At 35.9% G+C, this 17,397-nt stretch overlaps 2 protein-coding genes across 2 annotated transcripts; both read left to right on the top strand.

The window, feature by feature from the left end:
• Window positions 1–456: 456 nt before the first annotated feature.
• tnfrsf18 (tumor necrosis factor receptor superfamily, member 18) lies at window positions 457–4,295 on the top strand. Its single transcript, XM_067458508.1, has 6 exons — window positions 457–594; window positions 826–996; window positions 1,157–1,244; window positions 1,326–1,396; window positions 2,645–2,890; window positions 3,108–4,295. Exons 1-6 carry the CDS (start codon window positions 465–467, stop codon window positions 3,245–3,247), a joined length of 846 nt encoding a protein of 281 aa, XP_067314609.1. The 5' UTR covers window positions 457–464; the 3' UTR covers window positions 3,248–4,295.
• A 942-nt stretch (window positions 4,296–5,237) lies between these two features.
• Window positions 5,238–16,294, top strand: arl8ba (ADP-ribosylation factor-like 8Ba). The gene is made up of 7 exons (XM_067460173.1): window positions 5,238–5,466; window positions 12,870–12,950; window positions 13,040–13,113; window positions 13,219–13,312; window positions 13,404–13,471; window positions 15,153–15,223; window positions 15,320–16,294. The coding sequence occupies exons 1-7, from the start codon at window positions 5,344–5,346 to the stop codon at window positions 15,367–15,369; spliced, it is 561 nt and encodes a 186-aa protein (XP_067316274.1). The 5' UTR covers window positions 5,238–5,343; the 3' UTR covers window positions 15,370–16,294.
• The last annotated feature ends 1,103 nt before the right edge of the window (window positions 16,295–17,397 follow it).

The following is a 17,397-nucleotide window of genomic DNA, read 5'->3' as shown; positions in this document are numbered from 1 at the left end:
GATGAGTAAATGTTGAATTTTCATTTTTGGATTGACCATGACCCACAACTTCATGCTCTGTTAAACTGTGGATGCGTTTAAATATGTCCATGATATCCACATCCAGCCATTTTCCATCTCAACCAACAGCATCATAAATGGAAAATATTAAAGACTTACAGGGGCATTTATTTCTTCCGCCCCCATAAAGTACATAAAGTTACACATTCTACTTCTCTCTTTCCCAAAAAACTACACAGATCACATGCTTTCCAACGCAATTCTTTGGAAATTTGGAATTTAAAGTCACCTCAATCACATTTTGATGTATTTGCGTGTTCACAGTTCTGGGCAAATTGGTTGGCCTCTCTCTTCCTCGTGCTCACGCCTCTGCTTTGTGGCTGAAACAACGTCACAGGCAGACTACACTATAAAATACGAGAAATGAAACTAGATAGCAATCCTCAATCTACCCCTGTGAAACAATGGACACTGCTAAGCTCTGTCTTACGCTGCTCTGTATTTGTGGCAGCTGGAGTCTGGCTAGTCAAGTCAAGTGTGATTTGACCACCGAATATGAATTTAATGGAAGATGCTGTAAAGCCTGCCCTTCGGGTAAGATTATACCATGATATTCTCAAGACTAGGAAACCACTGTCAATTTCTGTTCAAGATTATTGTATTTAGAGTGTTAAAGTTGTTTTCGGCTGCACGCATTATGTATCTATAATTTGAGTTACAGCTTTATTAGCTTACTGTATAAGGTCCCTGGCGGAACTTATTAAGGGAAAAATTCATAATTTCAAAGTTTCAAATGCTCAAATTTACTTTGAACTTCATTTACAGGTGAGTATCCCAAAGAACAATGCCAAGGGAATCACACTGCCAGTGTGTGTGAAAAATGTTCGTATATGGGCAGATGTTTCTGCCAAGATAATTATTTATGCCGTGACAATAAATGTGACTCTTGTGAGTCAAAACTAAAATGTAAACCTGGAGAGCAACTGACGAGATATGGTAAGGAATTTTTTTTTTATTATTAAACAAAATGACACGTCTACAGTGAATAATATTTAGAGCTCATCCTCTATATGGGTATTTCCTGGGGGCTAGTGTGAAGAGATACATGATATTATTTTAAATCCTTCAACTGGCTTTTTTTCTGGTGTTTTGGCAGGTAAATTTGATCACATATATTTGTGTGAGCCATGTCCAAACAACACTTACAATGATGCTGAGGACAGCACGTGCAAACCCATTACAAAGTAAATCTTTGAATTTTCTAAAGTTCTTAAAATGGATAGTAATGTTTTGAGATTGTTTATAAAGTGATAACTGAGTTTCAGAATCATCTGTGATGGTGTTGATGAGCTCTTCCCTGGAAACCAGACCCACAATGCAATATGTCTCCACTCTGGTTTGTACACTTTAATACTGAAACACATTATGTCATTTTGGGGGGTTCCCATGCCTGTTGACCAGTGAATTTCCATTCATATAGTCCATATTTGTAATTGTATGTATGTATATATATATGTATATATATATATATATATATATATATATATATATATATATATATATATATATATATATATATATATATATATATATATATATATATATATATATATATATATATATATATATATTGGTGCCAAATTGCACCATATCTTTGTCAAATGGTGCTATGTAGAACCCATAAGAGGTGCATTTATTTCTTCCTCAATAATGGTGCTAAACACGTTCTTTGTACGGCAGGGGTGCTATATAGCACCTTCCCACCCCAAAGAACCACTGAAAAACCGCTGAAGAATACAGGGGCTTAACAGGTTCTGTATATGGTAATGGAGCTATATAGCACTTCAGTCATCCCGAAGAACTAGTGAAGAACCGCTGGAGAACCACTGAATCACAAGTGGTTCCCCTATGATTACAAGCCAAATAACCACTTTTAGTTCTAAAAAGCACAATTTTTTAGAGTTTATATATATATATATATATATATATATATATATATATATATATATAAACTCTAAATCAGTTGTTTGAAATTATAATATTTCACAATATTCCTGTTATAATATATATATATATATATATATATATATATATATATATATATATATATATATATATATATATATATATATATATATATATATATATATAAAAAACAGGAATATTGTGAAATATTATAATTTCAAACAACTGATTTGTATAACAATGCAGTTTAAAATGTAATTTATTTGTGTGAGGGCAAAGGTCATTTTCAGCATCATCTATACTCCAGTCTTCATTGTGTCACATAATCTCTCAATAATTATTAACGCTTATTTATTGAACTCAAGCAATATTTTATTATCAATATTGAAAACGGTAGTGTTGAAATATCAGGAATCTTTGATGAAGATTAAAAAAACAATACAAATCTTTTGTCACTTTTGATCAATTTCATGCATTCTTGCCAAACAAAAGTGTTTCTTGCATACCCCCAAATTTTTTAATAGTATAGTGCACTAACCTGAAGGCTCAATTTCAAAATTCTCTGTATAGCTATTACATTTGTATATTGACAAATATTTAATGATTTTGAGGAAGAAACTTATAAATACTGTATTTAGCTCTATTGTGCTCTATTTTAAAGTTACAACTTTTTCTACAGGTGGAAGAACATCTATTTCCAAAGATGGTGTAACACATAGGCCAGCACACATAAGTGCTGTAACACATAAGCCAGCACACACAGGTGCTGTAACACATAGGCCTACACCAGGAACAAGTACAGAAAACGGGAACCAGTATACTCATTCTTTCATGGTGGCCTGTTTAATAGTCACAGTGTTGACTTTCCTGGTCTTTTTCATGTATACTGCATTTCAAATATTCAAATACAAGATGCTCACAAAATGTAAGTACATTTTAATTATGTTTGTCTAATTTCTAATTGTCAACATCTGTATTAAGTTTGCTTATACTGCTACTTAGGAAACCCTTTGAAACAATAAATAAAAATGTTCTACAAAGGCTACATTCAGATATATGGCCTCTATAACTGAAAAATGTAATATTAAATTCTATTTTGTAAATGAAATTCCTATGTTTGATATAAATTCATCTTTCCACAGTAAGGAAACCATGCATACATGCATTACCCTCAGATATATGCAGTTACAAACTATCCAAAGAGGAAATGGGTGAGCAAGCTAACTCCAAGACTGAGGTACCAGAAGAAAATCGCAAGTTTGATGTCAACAGCTTTCCTTGAACGTTTTCTGCGATGTTAAGAACAACCAGTGAATAGGCTCTCTTCAACAGACTGGATTGCTTTTGCAATATAACATCTATGAAAACCTTTTGTGCTGCATCATCATGCAGATCTAAAGATCGCATTGGTGGTCTCTTTGCATGTGGAGTGAGTGAACTATAGTTTGGTACTCTGGATTGATTCGCACAAAGGTCTTATAACTTCAGTTACAAAACAGATCCATACAACAGATAACAGCGAAAGGTGACATGCTTATGTTTGCCTTGATGGAACATTTGTTCTCTGAAGCAGAGGCAAGAGGACATTTACTGTTAACTTTATCTTGTAAGTGTAGTTACACTTCAGATGGGTTTTTTTTTAAAGAGCAGAGGACAGTTAGTGAATTATTCATTAAAGAAACGTATGTATTTAAAGATTCACAATCACGACAGATTAAACTTTTGGGTGTGGTATAAACAGAGAAATATGTCTTACATGTACAGTATGAAAGATTAACAGACACAACAGCAAGCCTTATTATCATCCAATTCTTCACGTTTGTCTTATTGTATTGATTTTCTTCTGATCACATATGAATGACATTTTCTCTCTGTCTGCTTGTACAGCTTTCTGTGAAAGTTTTTCCCATCTGTTTTGACTATTGACTGTCAAGCTATTATTCATGTAGCCATATATTGTCAATATACACCACATTCTACAGATATATCCATCACTTGAATACTTTTTCTAAACAATGTTGTCATCATGTCGTTATATATTATGCTTGAATTGCTTTTGAAATAGTAAAAATATTTTATGCCCAATTTGCTGATTAACAGAAGTGTTATTTTGCATTAGTAGTATGTAAATTATATGCTAACAAACACATGCATTTTTGTGTTTCAAGTGTTTCACTGCAATTTTGTGTAGCAACCGTTTTGGTCCATAATTTTGTACATTTGTATTACAATGTGGAAAGCTTTTTTTCAGAAAATAAAGCTTGTAAATAAATATTATAAATGCTAATTATATTTTATTCTATTAACTGAACTGTGCATGTGCAATTAAAATAAACACCCATTACACACATTAAGTTTCCATTTACTAACATTAATTTACTAACATTATGACGAACGTCATAACGTCAACACATGTAGGCTATTGCTTATTAGTTAATGCATTAACTAACGCTAACTATTGGGCAACTTCTCTGTAATTTTGTTATGCTACTATGAAACTTAATAAAACCCAGTAGCTAGCTAATAGTTTTGTTTTAACGTTGTTAAGCTTGTAATATTGCTCTCTGTCATGGATATTATAGTAGCCTAATACAGGGGTTTTCAAACTGGGGTCCTCCAGAAGGTTCTAAGAGGCCCCAGAAAATTTCAGAGAATTAAAAGACAAAGCAAAAATGGAGTCTACCGAACAATCTAATGGTTTCATTTCTAATTGTTTACCTCCTTTGCTGTATACATACTTTCAAGATTTGTATAGGTTTGCTTCGTATCTTTCTAGTGAGTTTTTCTCACTACAGTCCCCTTCAGTTTGCTCACTGGGGTTCTTAACACGGTAGCCTACGTAAGCTGCTTACATAGACCTACATTATGACAGTTGCTTAAACAAGTAGGCTACATTTTCATAGAAAATGTTTTTCTTCAGGTTAATACATAGACCATAAAGTATAGCCAATTAAGAAACAATGTGTTGTATTTATGTCATACTTTTTATTTATCTAACAATTTTGTATACATACGAATATATAGTTAGATGTATTTAAGGAATGGGGTCCCCCATCAAGGCTGCTCATATTTGGGAGTCCTTGGCATCATGGAGTTTGAAAACCCCTAGCCTAATAGCTTCATCACTGGATTGGCTTTTTGAAGCGAACTTCTCGAAGGAACCGATTCGCTGAAATGAGTCATTTTTTTCTATCGTTCGTTACTGCAGGCCTGCGCAGTAATGGCGCAGCTTCAACGCGCATGAACACACATTCATTTTGCAAACGTTTCGTCACAGTCATATGACAGCGGTCAGTTCCTCCCAAACACTACATTACGTTTCTAGTGGTGAAAAACATTGCAAACAACTTAAACAGACCTGTACAATCTAACATCACAATGTTGGCACTCATTAACCGTCTCCTGGACTGGTTTAAGGCTCTCTTTTGGAAGGAAGAAATGGAATTAACCCTCGTCGGGTTGCAATATTCTGGCAAAACGACGTTTGTTAACGTAATCGCGGTGAGTATGCGGTTAGCATGAGCTAGTTCAACACATCTAAGCGATCGAATGTCAGTCCAGTACACCAGGCAATTAACACAGTTGCTTTACTAACAGACAGTCAAGTTAATTTAAGTTAAATTCACTGTAGACGACTGGAAAAGCCCAGCCCAGGGACTGCAATTCAACGTTTGGGAAAGCTAACAGGCTAACGTTAGCTTTTAGATGATCATCAATAATTTGTTTGCGTAGAGTGGACGATGGTTTGTTGACAGAAGTTGACAGTTTACCGTATAAGTTGCATCTTGTGAAATGTATTCCACGTCCACAAATCACCGACCATATAAACTTGTTATAATGTCAGCCCAGTTTTAACCCTGGAACATTTTTGTTTTCTTGGCATAACTAACTGGTTGTATTGGTTGTTGCATATTCATATCCCAAGCATGCGAATGTACAACCCAATATGTCATTATCAGCGCAAAGGGTCATTTTGATTATAAAAAGTGTTACATAAATAAATCAACGACACGTTTGAGAAATATGATTACGTGAAGACTTTGTTGACGTTAAATGATCATATATGCAGTTTACCCACTTGCTGCTATTAATAATAATCAAAAACAACCATCATTGACACATTATGCATACCGCCGTTCTGCAAACAGCCATAAGTGTCCAGTGACGGCACATGGTAGCACTGCTTAATAGCACAAACTACCAACAATGTGAAAGAAATCTTTGAAATTGGTTCAAAGAATGTCTGGTAAATGGAAGTGTCTCATATAAGGCTTAGGAAAGCCGTTATTAGTAAACAAACTTCATGCAGCCACACTGAAAGGCGTCAGTCTAAAACCACTGATACTAAGAGCCAGATTTGTGCAGGATTTCATGCTTGAATTTTCTGTTGTTGTTGTTCCCTTGATGTGTTTGTTTCTTGCTGATGGGAAACTGGAAGTTCAGTTTAGGAAGCATGCATTATCACACTTGTTTATCTAAGTTTGGTGTCCTTAAACATGTTACATGTATTTAGTAATAACTTTAAATTAGGCATAAATAATTACATGCAACAAACCCTAATCTTACCCTAACCCTATAGTAGGTCCATGTTGTTAATTACTATTACTTACTTAAATGTATAATTACAGTGTAACAGGGACTGATAAATTCAAGTTAAGTGTAAACATTTCATCAATCAAAAGTGAGACACTTAATAAACTCACATATACATGCAAGGCAGTGATGGATCTAGTGATAGACTTAAAGCAGCACCAGGTAACTTTTCAACATTCATAATATATTTTCAAGACTCTTGTGATGATACATCGACTTAAAATAGGTTGAATGACACGTCTGCCATAGCTTGATGGGGACTGTATCGTTTTTAATCATACTTTTAAACTTTGGGTTTTGGGTAGTAACACAAGAACAAAAAGAACTACAAAATTCGACAGCTTTACGGCATATACGTCACTTCCACCAACATCCACACTTCCTTAAATTCGGACGTGCGAGCCCAACTTTGTTCGTCAGATAATATAGTCATGTCCGAAGCAGCACAGACAAATAAGAAAGAGAAGGTTTAGTTGGAGGAAAGCAATAAGAGGAAACGAAAAGGTGATGGGATTAAAGGCAGGATGAGGATCAACATTGGACCAGCGTTTGCTCGTTGGCGTGAGCTGAAGGAGGCGTGCCCGACCGATGCTGTCATGCTTGTTATGGTGATTACCTACCACTCAAACATTGAATTGAAGTATCATATAGATTCTGTAAAACGGTAACCAATATACTACTATAATGACGCTGGCTTGTAAACGTGAGCATCGCGATTATTTGGCGTTTGAAAAAAATAATACCCATGAAATTAAATTCATATGACATGCTGAAACATATGCCACTAACTGTACCTGTGATGAAGACATTTCACACGCGACGCCAGAAGAACACCTGCATGTGAACTCCTCCTGCAGTGTTCAGGGGAACTGTTAGTGCTGCACCAACCCGCGGGGCCGCTTTTATGAAGTTATTTGGCCCGCCCCGCACCACTGTATATATTTTTACAACCAGCCCCAAACCCGCTACCATTAAATAGACATACGGGGTCCGCGGGTTATGAGACGAACCGCGCATCACTAGTTCAGGGCTATCGGGGTTGTCATGTCAACAAACGCATGCGCGATGGCATCCCCTGCAGGATGACCGCTTACGACAGTAGTTGAAGACATTATTTTTTCCCAACTGTAGGGGGACCCCGAGAGCAAAAGTTACCCAGTGTTGCTTTAATATGTTACAATTTTGTATTTTCTTCTTAGCCTTGGTTTGCTTTCATAAGGCAACCTTTCAAAGCATACCAAAATGTTTAGCAAGTCATATGAGTACAGCTTTCCTCTTATTGGTCTGAGTTCCCTCTGCATAATCGATCTGAGTGATAATTTTCCTCAATACTTATTGTGGCTTTATTTGGTAACTATCGAGATGCACGCAATACGAATGTAGCCGTCATTCCCGCTGTTAAATTGCATACTAAATTTACACAACGCAATTACACTACATTTTAAGGTGAAGAGGAGCACTTTTGGTATTCAACTGTGATGTGCTGACTCACAGAATCAGACTCTACTGCTATTTTTGTAGCACATTTCCCATTGTGAATTACAAGGTTCGTTGGTTCATTGGGGTGGATTGCTTTCACACCTCAAGTGAACTGTCCCAGAGTTTGTTTGCAATCAGGCAGAGACCACTTCGTTCAGGCAGTTTATGGGACACAATAACAAACACTCAGTTGTGAAAACACCTTAAATTACCTATATGTGACTAATATGTTTTTAATAATATATACTATCTGCATTGCATTGAGTTATGTGTTTGATGTGACACATGCCCTGTGTCTAACTTGACCTCCTCTGAAGGCAAAAAATAGTATATAACCTCATACTCTGAATCAAGTATGTTGTACTTGTTCCACAAGATTATTCCTAACCCTAATCCTAATCTAACAAGTAGTTCCACTATTCTTGCAAGCACTGTACATATGTTTCTGTTTTCCAGTCACAAGACTCGCAGACATTTTAATGCGGTGCTTCCTGGTCAATTGACGTCCTCCATCATGTGATTTGGTGCACGAGTAAGACAATGTGCTGGTCACAGTAGTTCATTGTGTTTTTTTAATTTACCTTGGTAGAAGACTACACTCTGTAAGGTTTAAATGAATCTTTTAATGTGGTATACTAACTTTTAAATTCTATTTATGTTGCTCAAAATGTTTAGTTGTGCATTAGTTGTTGGCTGAAGTTGTTAGTGTAAGCATTAGCCTCAAGTGTAGCTTATATTTGCAGTTCTCTCTTCTGTAATCACTTCCCTCAAATTTGAGATTTTTTTGAATATTGTTCATTAGGTGTGTGAGTAGAGTCAATGCATTGCAGTATAATAGAGTTCAAAGAGTTCTTTTCGGAATATAGGCTGGAATAAAAACAACCTATTAGACATATGGGACTTTTCCTCAGCAAGGCAGACCACCTCAATTCTGAATCATTGCAGGAAGTGGTTTAAACAAGCATCTTGCTCGTGATTTTTTTATAGTAGTCTAGTAAACACTAATGTATAAACTAGTAGTAGGGTTGTGCAATATATTGAAATTATCGAAATATTGCAAATGTACATATCGCAATATGCATATCGCAATGGCGCGCAATATCTGAATGATTTTAATAGGCTACATCAACATTATGAAAAGTGTACGTTTTAGGTCACACATTGGGCAGAGAACAGACTGGGCACGTGACTGTTACTTATGTGACTTGCTTGACATTAAAAAGAGTTATTAAACGTAATAATTTGCACAAAACTATAATTTGATACTGTTTGACACACACACTGAAACGTGAACACTTTGTTACACAAATTTTTCTACAACACTGCTGGTCACTTTCAAAAGTTGTAGTGATGCTTTCTTTTTCCAGAACGAATGTGAAACGCAAATGGTTTCATTCTCAGTTTTTAAATTGTTTTTTTTTATATAATTGAAATAGATTTTACACACTAATTGCAATGTCGTATCGCATATCGAATATCGCATTATTTAACAAGATATCGCATTTCGCATTTCTCTTCAATATCGCACAGCCCTATCTAGTAGTTTATACATTTAAGCCAATATAAGACCTCTCTCTCTCTCTCTCTCTCTCTCTCTCTCTCTCTCTCTCTCACACACACACACACACATACACACACACTCACTCTCTCGTGCGTGGTGCGGATGATCTGAAAACACCAATAAACAAGTAAACTGCATTTTATTAATCTCCATTTGAGATGTCCTGCTTAAAGTGTCATTCAGTTGGTCTGTGTTCTTTCAGGACTCACGAGCCACTTCACTGAACAACTGAACAACTGCACTTGTGTGAGCTGCTAAAATAAGCCAATCAGAGCAGAGCTCAACATTAATATTCATGACTCTTCCAAATAAGGCAAAAACAGAACATTACATCCTAGGGACAATTTCTAGGGTTGTAAATGGACCTGTAAAACTGTATCTGGACTATTTTTGCCCTTAAACAAGCCACATACTCTCTATGTAGATATCAGAGAACAATTTAACATATTATTTCAACTCATTCTAGGGCACCTTTAATATTAAATGTGATTGCTACTTGTTTTAATATCTAGCTCAATATGCAATTTGATGCAATTCATCTTTGTGCAGTTTTATTATTTTAGTGTGCCATGGGATTTTTTTAAATACAAAAACTACAAAATCAGTATTCATCATTCAAAAAGGGGAAGTGGAACTAAGACTGCAGGTATGCAAACCATAAACAAAGCAGCGCTTGCTTACCATTTTGAATATCAATCATGCGGATCATGTTCTTTATTCCACTCCACTCATGTTATTATGAAAATATTTGTGCAGTGTTGCTCAGGTAAGATGATGTAAAATTATAACAGCCTTCTGTCTGTTCAGTTTTGCTCGCTTTCATCACCTTTGCTCTTATTTGCGCGAGCTGTGCACTGACTCGTTCGCTAAGCTGAACAGCCAATCAGAGTTCTCTTTCTCACCGACGGCCCAACTGCGATTCTTCTCACATTGTCCTGTCAGAAAATCTTGTTGGAGTATTTTGACTTTCCAAAATCTGTCTGGATATCTCTGAGTAATGATGGCTGATAGTATGAAGAAGCTGTTCTTCAAACTTTCTCCCTGTTGACAGACGGTCTGAGATGGTGTGCTGACTCAGTACCCCTTTGTTCACTATTAGCTGCAAGAGCCATGCAGCCAGAGCTGTGAAAAACTGCAATCCTTAGCTTTTTTTTTTTTGAGCAAGGACAACATGTATATATTCTTTTTGATTATTTTCCTTAGTTACTTAGCAAACATCCTATTCAAGGACTTAATTCAGTTTTTTTTTTGTTTACTTGATTGGGTTACAGAATACCTGGTCTTAAAAATTAAGATTTTTTTTTCAAGTGCAGCTATTTCATTTGCGTGTGATTGTTTTGGTATGATACTTACTGCATAATTTGGTAAGTTCAAAGTAGGTAGACTTCTCTTTAATTTTAAGTTTAATCACTAAGTCATACTGCCTTATCTTGCTTTTGTATGAGCTATAGATTGTGATTTCTCTTTTCTTTTGTCATGGTTGTCACTTTGCTTCAGCATGCGCAAATCAAGGTGAAAATAATTTGCTTCATCACGTGCAGGGTGCAAAACAACAACAAAACCAAACCTTGTTTTGTGCACTTGACACAGATGATGCACTTGTTGTTTGTTTGGTTGTGGGAGTTGACCAAAATGATCAAATGAAATGTATATCTCACTATGAGTAGTTTTATAGCTTGGTATCAGTAAGCATCATGACTTTATCTTTGTTAAATATTAAATATTAGCATCCTTTTCATTATCAGGTTGACATTGACGTAGGTAATTGCTAATATTAGCCAATGGAGGAAATTACATCTGCAGATATGATTATGTAGTCAAGAATACTTTGTGTTAGCCCTAATGTTTAGAAAGAAAGTTTACTGGCAACAGCATGACAAATAAGGGAAAGTGTTTATAGGGAGGGGATTTTCCTTTCTTAAGGTAGACCACATCAAAACTGAATCATAAGAGGATAGGTGGTCGTGTGGTTTAGAGATGCAATACGAATAGTCCTGCCTCGTGAGCAGGGCCTGAAAATAACTTTAGACCACCAGCTAATTATAATTTTTTTACATCATAAAGGTGAAAAACAGAAATTGTGCAAACATTGTTCTTTAACTTGTAAAAATGCACCTTTAATTGTGGTCAAGTTATCAATATAAGTAATAATAATTCTTAGATTTTTTTTTTTTTAAATCTCACCGGTTCCCAACACCCACCATGCACATGCACACACATCTGTGCAGCGGTCTTTGTACTGTAGCCTATGTCAGCATTGCATTATCTTATCCCGTCTCACCAACCGTTTAATACTTGCATCAAAATGTAGTAAGAGAAGGGCCTCATCTCATCATCTTTCCTATCGCATGAATGTTCCAAAACAGCAGTCAAATCCTCTCAAACTACCTAATGACTCACTCAATTCTCATTGGCTACCTGCCAATGTGGCAGATAGATTGACAGTGTTACCCGCCGATTGCAAAATTCACCCGCATTTATCGCATGGTCAGTGTGGCGAGGTGAATGAGCGAGAGACATGGGAGGAGCGAGCGAGACCGGGGATGTGATTGCGAAAGAGCGTCACCTGCGAGCCACACCGTTCTCGAGTCCTCTCATGAGGGAGCTCAGAGGCATATAAGGACGAGAGAGGACAGGGCCTGGACCTTACGTTGAGTTTTGTTTATTTTACATAATAAACGTTCTTGAACGTTCGGCGGTTCCTGCCTCCTTCCTTCCCATCTACAAACTGCGTTACAGTTAGGTGTTAATTTCAGGTCCTGCCCATGATGCGATTACTAAATACTGTTATTGCTGTCTACTACAGATGGGTGGTCACATTTTCCTTTGGATTGAGTGTATTGTTTGAACAAACATTAAGAATGCAAGAAGTTTTATTACAATCGTAAAATATTGTAACTGTATAATAATATTGTATAATAATCATAAATTTGGCACAAAGCTTTTAGAGTTGACTGTGTCAATGACCTGAATTTAAGAGGTTGGTAGTACAGTAGATGGCAATATACCTCAGAAATTTCCCAGAGCTGGCTTGAGGTTTTGTTTTGTCTGTGAACTTTCATTATGAATCATAGATCAAATAAATGTTTCTGATGGGAAGCCCTAACTACCAATGACTGCAGGCCTACACTTACAGCAAAAAGGAAACTAGACTGGGCGTTAAAAAAACAAAGTACAGAAATTGTTTCAGGTGGAATAATGGAAGCATTGCACCACAAACCACTACAAAGTCCAATTCCATTAGGTTTAATATGCTATCTTCTCCCCCCAGTCAGGCCAGTTCAGCGAAGACATGATTCCAACCGTCGGCTTCAACATGAGGAAGGTCACAAAAGGCAACGTCACCATTAAGGTTTGGTCCTTTTTAGTGGGGATTTAGTAGAAAAGTAAAGTGTAAGTTTAATAAACACTGAAACTGACATTGTTCTGATTACTGTGCAGATCTGGGATATTGGAGGTCAACCAAGGTTCAGGAGCATGTGGGAGCGATACTGTCGTGGTGTGAATGCAATAGTGTAAGTATCTCTAAATCCATATTCTATAAGTGAAAAAGGAAGGTATTCTCTCTACCAAATTAAAATGTGCATCCTTTCATCCTTTCTCTTTATTCGCCCTTAAAGTTATATGGTGGATGCAGCGGACCGGGAGAAGGTTGAAGCTTCCAGAAACGAGCTGCACAATCTTTTAGACAAGCCACAGTTACAAGGGATCCCTGTAAGACACATCATTGTTTTTAAGCACATCATTGCGCAAATATCTCATCATCATCACTGCATAAGTTCCTTTGGGTTTTTTTGTGTTTCAGGTCTTGGTGCTCGGCAATAAGAGAGATCTACCCAATGCACTGGATGAGAAACAGCTAATTGAAAAAATGTAAGTAGCTGTACATTACACATGCAGATGTTTCCCTGCTGCTTTTGAATTAAAGTCTACATGCTATCAAAATGGCCAGTACTTAAATAGATTTATCAGTGCACATAAAAATAATAATAATAACAATTATTTATAATTGAATTGCTCTGCCTGGTGTGGAAAATAAATTGTTAACAAATATAGCTTTTTATAATACTCTCTAGACCAGTGGTTCTTAACTGGTTTGAGTCCCACATTTTCCAATGCTTCCCATGCTTTATTTATCAAAAATAGTTGACACACACAAGTATCATCCCTCTTAATTTAAAATAGTATACACATAAATAAACAGTATAAGGTAAGGCTATTCAATAGAAGTCCTAATTTTTCATAATACCCTAAAGTTATTAAATTAGTATGAGCCTTGTCTGGCTATCACTAGTCCAAGCTCAATTTAAGATTGAACATTGATCTGGGGAGTCTGCTCTGTCTTTTCCATTGCACAAGAGGCGTGATCAACAAGCAACGACCCATTGCTTCTCTATCTGTCAATGTTAAACCCGCCAATAGCACGTGGATAAGCCTGTGATTGGTTCCCGCAAAAGTATAACAGAAGCAGGATAAATTAATGTACAGGTTTCCATACTGAGATGCAGAGCGAAATTAAATCGCCTGCAAATCAGGGTGGGTTTACCCAGTCTAGTATGAGTCACCACAGTCATCAAAAATATAGAACATAGTAAACAGTGAAAATAAAGTGGTATTTTGGGGTTATGATGACAGTTACTATGGTAAATACACAATACTGTTAATAAAACATATGGACACGGATCCTGATAAATAAAATGGACCATACCTGTGTGCAAATCCTTCCCAGCTAAAAAACAACATACTTTATTTTTAGTTTTTTTGTAATTTCATGACCTGATTGAAAATGGAACTACAACATTGTATGCTCATAACATCTCATCTGACAGCAGATACTGAATCAGCTTTTCCTAAGCTGCGTCTGATAGAAGAGTCATCAGTATTTACACTACTCGTTCAAAATAAAAGTCTTGCATCAGAAAAACATTTAGAATTACATTTTTGCTGTTGTTTCTTTGACCACACTCTGCAACAAACTAAAAACAACCCACTTTTTGTGTGACCCACTTTTGGATTTGACCCAACAGTTGAGGTGTTTGTGAATTTGCATGGATGTCTTTGCCTCATACAGTCTCTGGTCATATTCTGCCAAATCATATGATGCTAATAAGGTTTCCTTTTCATAATAGAAAACGTAATATAATTATAATAATTCGGAAATTGAATTACTGGCTCTGCTCATCCCCAGTTCATTTATTTTTTTATCTTCATTCAAAATTCTTACTCTAAAAATCATCTTCTGCATTTTAATGGCCCTTTAAAAAACAAAAAACAAATCTGCATCAGATTGAGATTGAGATTTTGTGTTTTCTAAGAATTGTGTGAAATTAATCAACGTCTAGACCAGAGTTTACCCATCTGTCTGCATGAAATGAAAAGGTCATGTGTTTTGGGGGTCTCCTATTTTTGAAAGAATTACTGCCATCTGTTGGCTAAGAGTTGTATCTGCTTCATAATTTAGTTTGCTGGACTACACTCTGTTTACAGCTTTTCCTGAAATGATATACCATAGCTTATAAATTTTATTGATTCTTTCTCATGTTCTATTTTTTAGGAACTTGGCTGCTATTCAAGACAGGGAGATCTGCTGCTACTCGATTTCTTGCAAAGAGAAAGATAACATTGGTATGTAATGTTCCATGAGGATGAATTGAGTTTGCTGTGTAATGTTTCCAGTCTGCAATACTTACATGGTACTATCATGTCCCCTGATTCTCACAGACATTACACTTCAATGGCTAATCCAGCACTCAAAGTCAAGAAGAAGCTGAAAGTGTCTTCAGAGGGCCCACTGTCTATCTGTTGCCATGTTCCTCTCAGACCACATCCTGCTCCCTTTGTGAAACTGTACAGTTCTCCATACCGCTCCCCTCACACTACCCTGCTCGTCTGATCCCATAATTCTTCAAAAGCTCCTCCTCCCAACAGAATCAGTCATGTCAATGATACATCAGTCGCTAAAAGACGCTAGCCTGCAGAATGAGTTCCTCCACCTCTTACAGCCTGCTGTCGGATGAACATTATGGATGGTTTTGCAAATCCCCGCAGCTCCAGTGGTCTTCACTTGGGGTTTCCTGGACACATCTATTGAAAAACTGAAATGAACTTAAATATAGTGTTAAGCCTTTTTTTTCTTTTTTTCTCCAGTCTGTCAGGTTATGCTAATGAGAGCGTGTAATATCATTCGGACTGTTGCTTTTATTTCTTTCCATATCTTTTTTCCCCCCAAATTGTCTTTTGAGAAATCTGTAATATTTAAATGAGGAGCAAATCTAGTGAATAAACAGCTCAGTAGAAATGTACAAATGATGATCCAAAACGATTTTTACAAAAGGTGAGTGTACGTATATTAGAGAGGATAAATGTTTTGCCGGTAAAGGTTTTCATTTAGCTCAGTGACGTCTTGAATCCTGTTCCTGAGCTGAGAGAGTAGGTGAAGTTAAAGTGCCTTGTGCAGTGTATCTGTTCCTCAAGCTTAAACGGTGAACCAGGTGTGCCTGCCTGGAACTAGATTGGATAAAGACAGCTTTGAACTGCAAGAACTCAAGGCATGCTTTTTAAGGTAGATTTATTGTACTGTTGTCATTATCAACTACATATTTGTGAAAAGAGGCAAATGTTGGAAACCCCACTATTATAAATGCACTTTTGTAAATACGATGAACCAATAAATAGATTGTCAACATGTAGGAGGAATCTTGCATTGTTGTGGATCATTTAATTTTAATTTTTTTCTCATGTTGTGGTCAATCAAGTAGTCCTATATGAAGGCGAGCATTAATGATATAGATCCTAAATATATTATCTCAAGTTTTAAAATGTATAAAGTTAATATAAGGTGCAGTTAAATGGTGCAGGTTTTATGTTAATTTTATCGCCAATATTCTAATACTGCTACTATTACATATCAAAATAAATGTAGAATCTAAATATTTTTTTTTTTATTAATCTGTGAAGTATTTAGTATGAATTATTTTACTATTTATTGTAATACACATTTTATAAAACCTTAAATATATATTTTTTCTTAGAAACATTAATTATTAATAATAATAATAATTATTATTATTATTATTGGTCATAGTAGTAGTAGTAAAGGTGGTAATGGTTAACTGTAACTTCTGTGAACTAAACATCACAGATAAGACTGTACAGTCACATCACACATGTGATTTTCTCATTGGTTTAGAAATGCAGTATGGAGCCAGAATAGCCTCAAATATAATACATTTACAAAACAAAATTCATAACTGCATAGCACAATTCACATTTGTAAAATCTGATTCGTAAATTCAAAACACGATTCATAAATGCACAAGTAAAAGCATAAATATTTCCCCAAATGCTCACACAAATGCATCTTACCTAGATAAATGTAAGATCTTTACACAAATATGTATATAGCAAGTTCTTGAATTAATTTCCATCACACATTTATGAAAGATGTTGCATGCATTTATGGATCGTTGAATCTGCATTTGCGAATCGTCACACGTGCATGGACTGCATTGCATTTGTGTGTGGGATTTTTGAGACCTTCCTGGCAGGTTAGGATTCGTAAATATCTTTTTTTGGAGGACGTTCTGTTTAGCCAATCGTGGTGAGCTTTTAATCCACCAATCAAAACGCTCCTTACTGATCAGACTCAAGAAGCTCAGTCCTGCCCTTGTTCTGTGCATTCTTTCATGATCGGTTGTTTCACGACCTTTATGTAAAGACATTTTAATGGGTACTCTTTTTTTAGCACCTATTGCAATTTCTACAAAATTATGATTTATTGTTTGCACAAAATACAGCTA

Source organism: Pseudorasbora parva, chromosome 12 (assembly GCF_024679245.1).
Source record: "Pseudorasbora parva isolate DD20220531a chromosome 12, ASM2467924v1, whole genome shotgun sequence".
Taxonomy (NCBI): Eukaryota; Metazoa; Chordata; class Actinopteri; order Cypriniformes; family Gobionidae; genus Pseudorasbora; species Pseudorasbora parva.
The sequence above is the reverse complement of the archived record's forward strand: the minus strand, read 5'-3'. Positions and strand labels throughout refer to the sequence as shown.

Coding starts and splice junctions, on each gene's coding strand:
- tnfrsf18 (XM_067458508.1), top strand. CDS start 465: ATGGACACTGCTAAGCTCTGTCTTACGCTGCTCTGTATTTGTGGCAGC. Junction 1,245..1,325: donor ACGTGCAAACCCATTACAAA/GTAAATCTTTGA, acceptor ACTGAGTTTCAG/AATCATCTGTGATGGTGTTG. Junction 1,397..2,644: donor TGCAATATGTCTCCACTCTG/GTTTGTACACTT, acceptor CTTTTTCTACAG/GTGGAAGAACATCTATTTCC.
- arl8ba (XM_067460173.1), top strand. CDS start 5,344: ATGTTGGCACTCATTAACCGTCTCCTGGACTGGTTTAAGGCTCTCTTT. Junction 13,114..13,218: donor CGTGGTGTGAATGCAATAGT/GTAAGTATCTCT, acceptor TCGCCCTTAAAG/TTATATGGTGGATGCAGCGG. Junction 13,313..13,403: donor CACAGTTACAAGGGATCCCT/GTAAGACACATC, acceptor TTTGTGTTTCAG/GTCTTGGTGCTCGGCAATAA.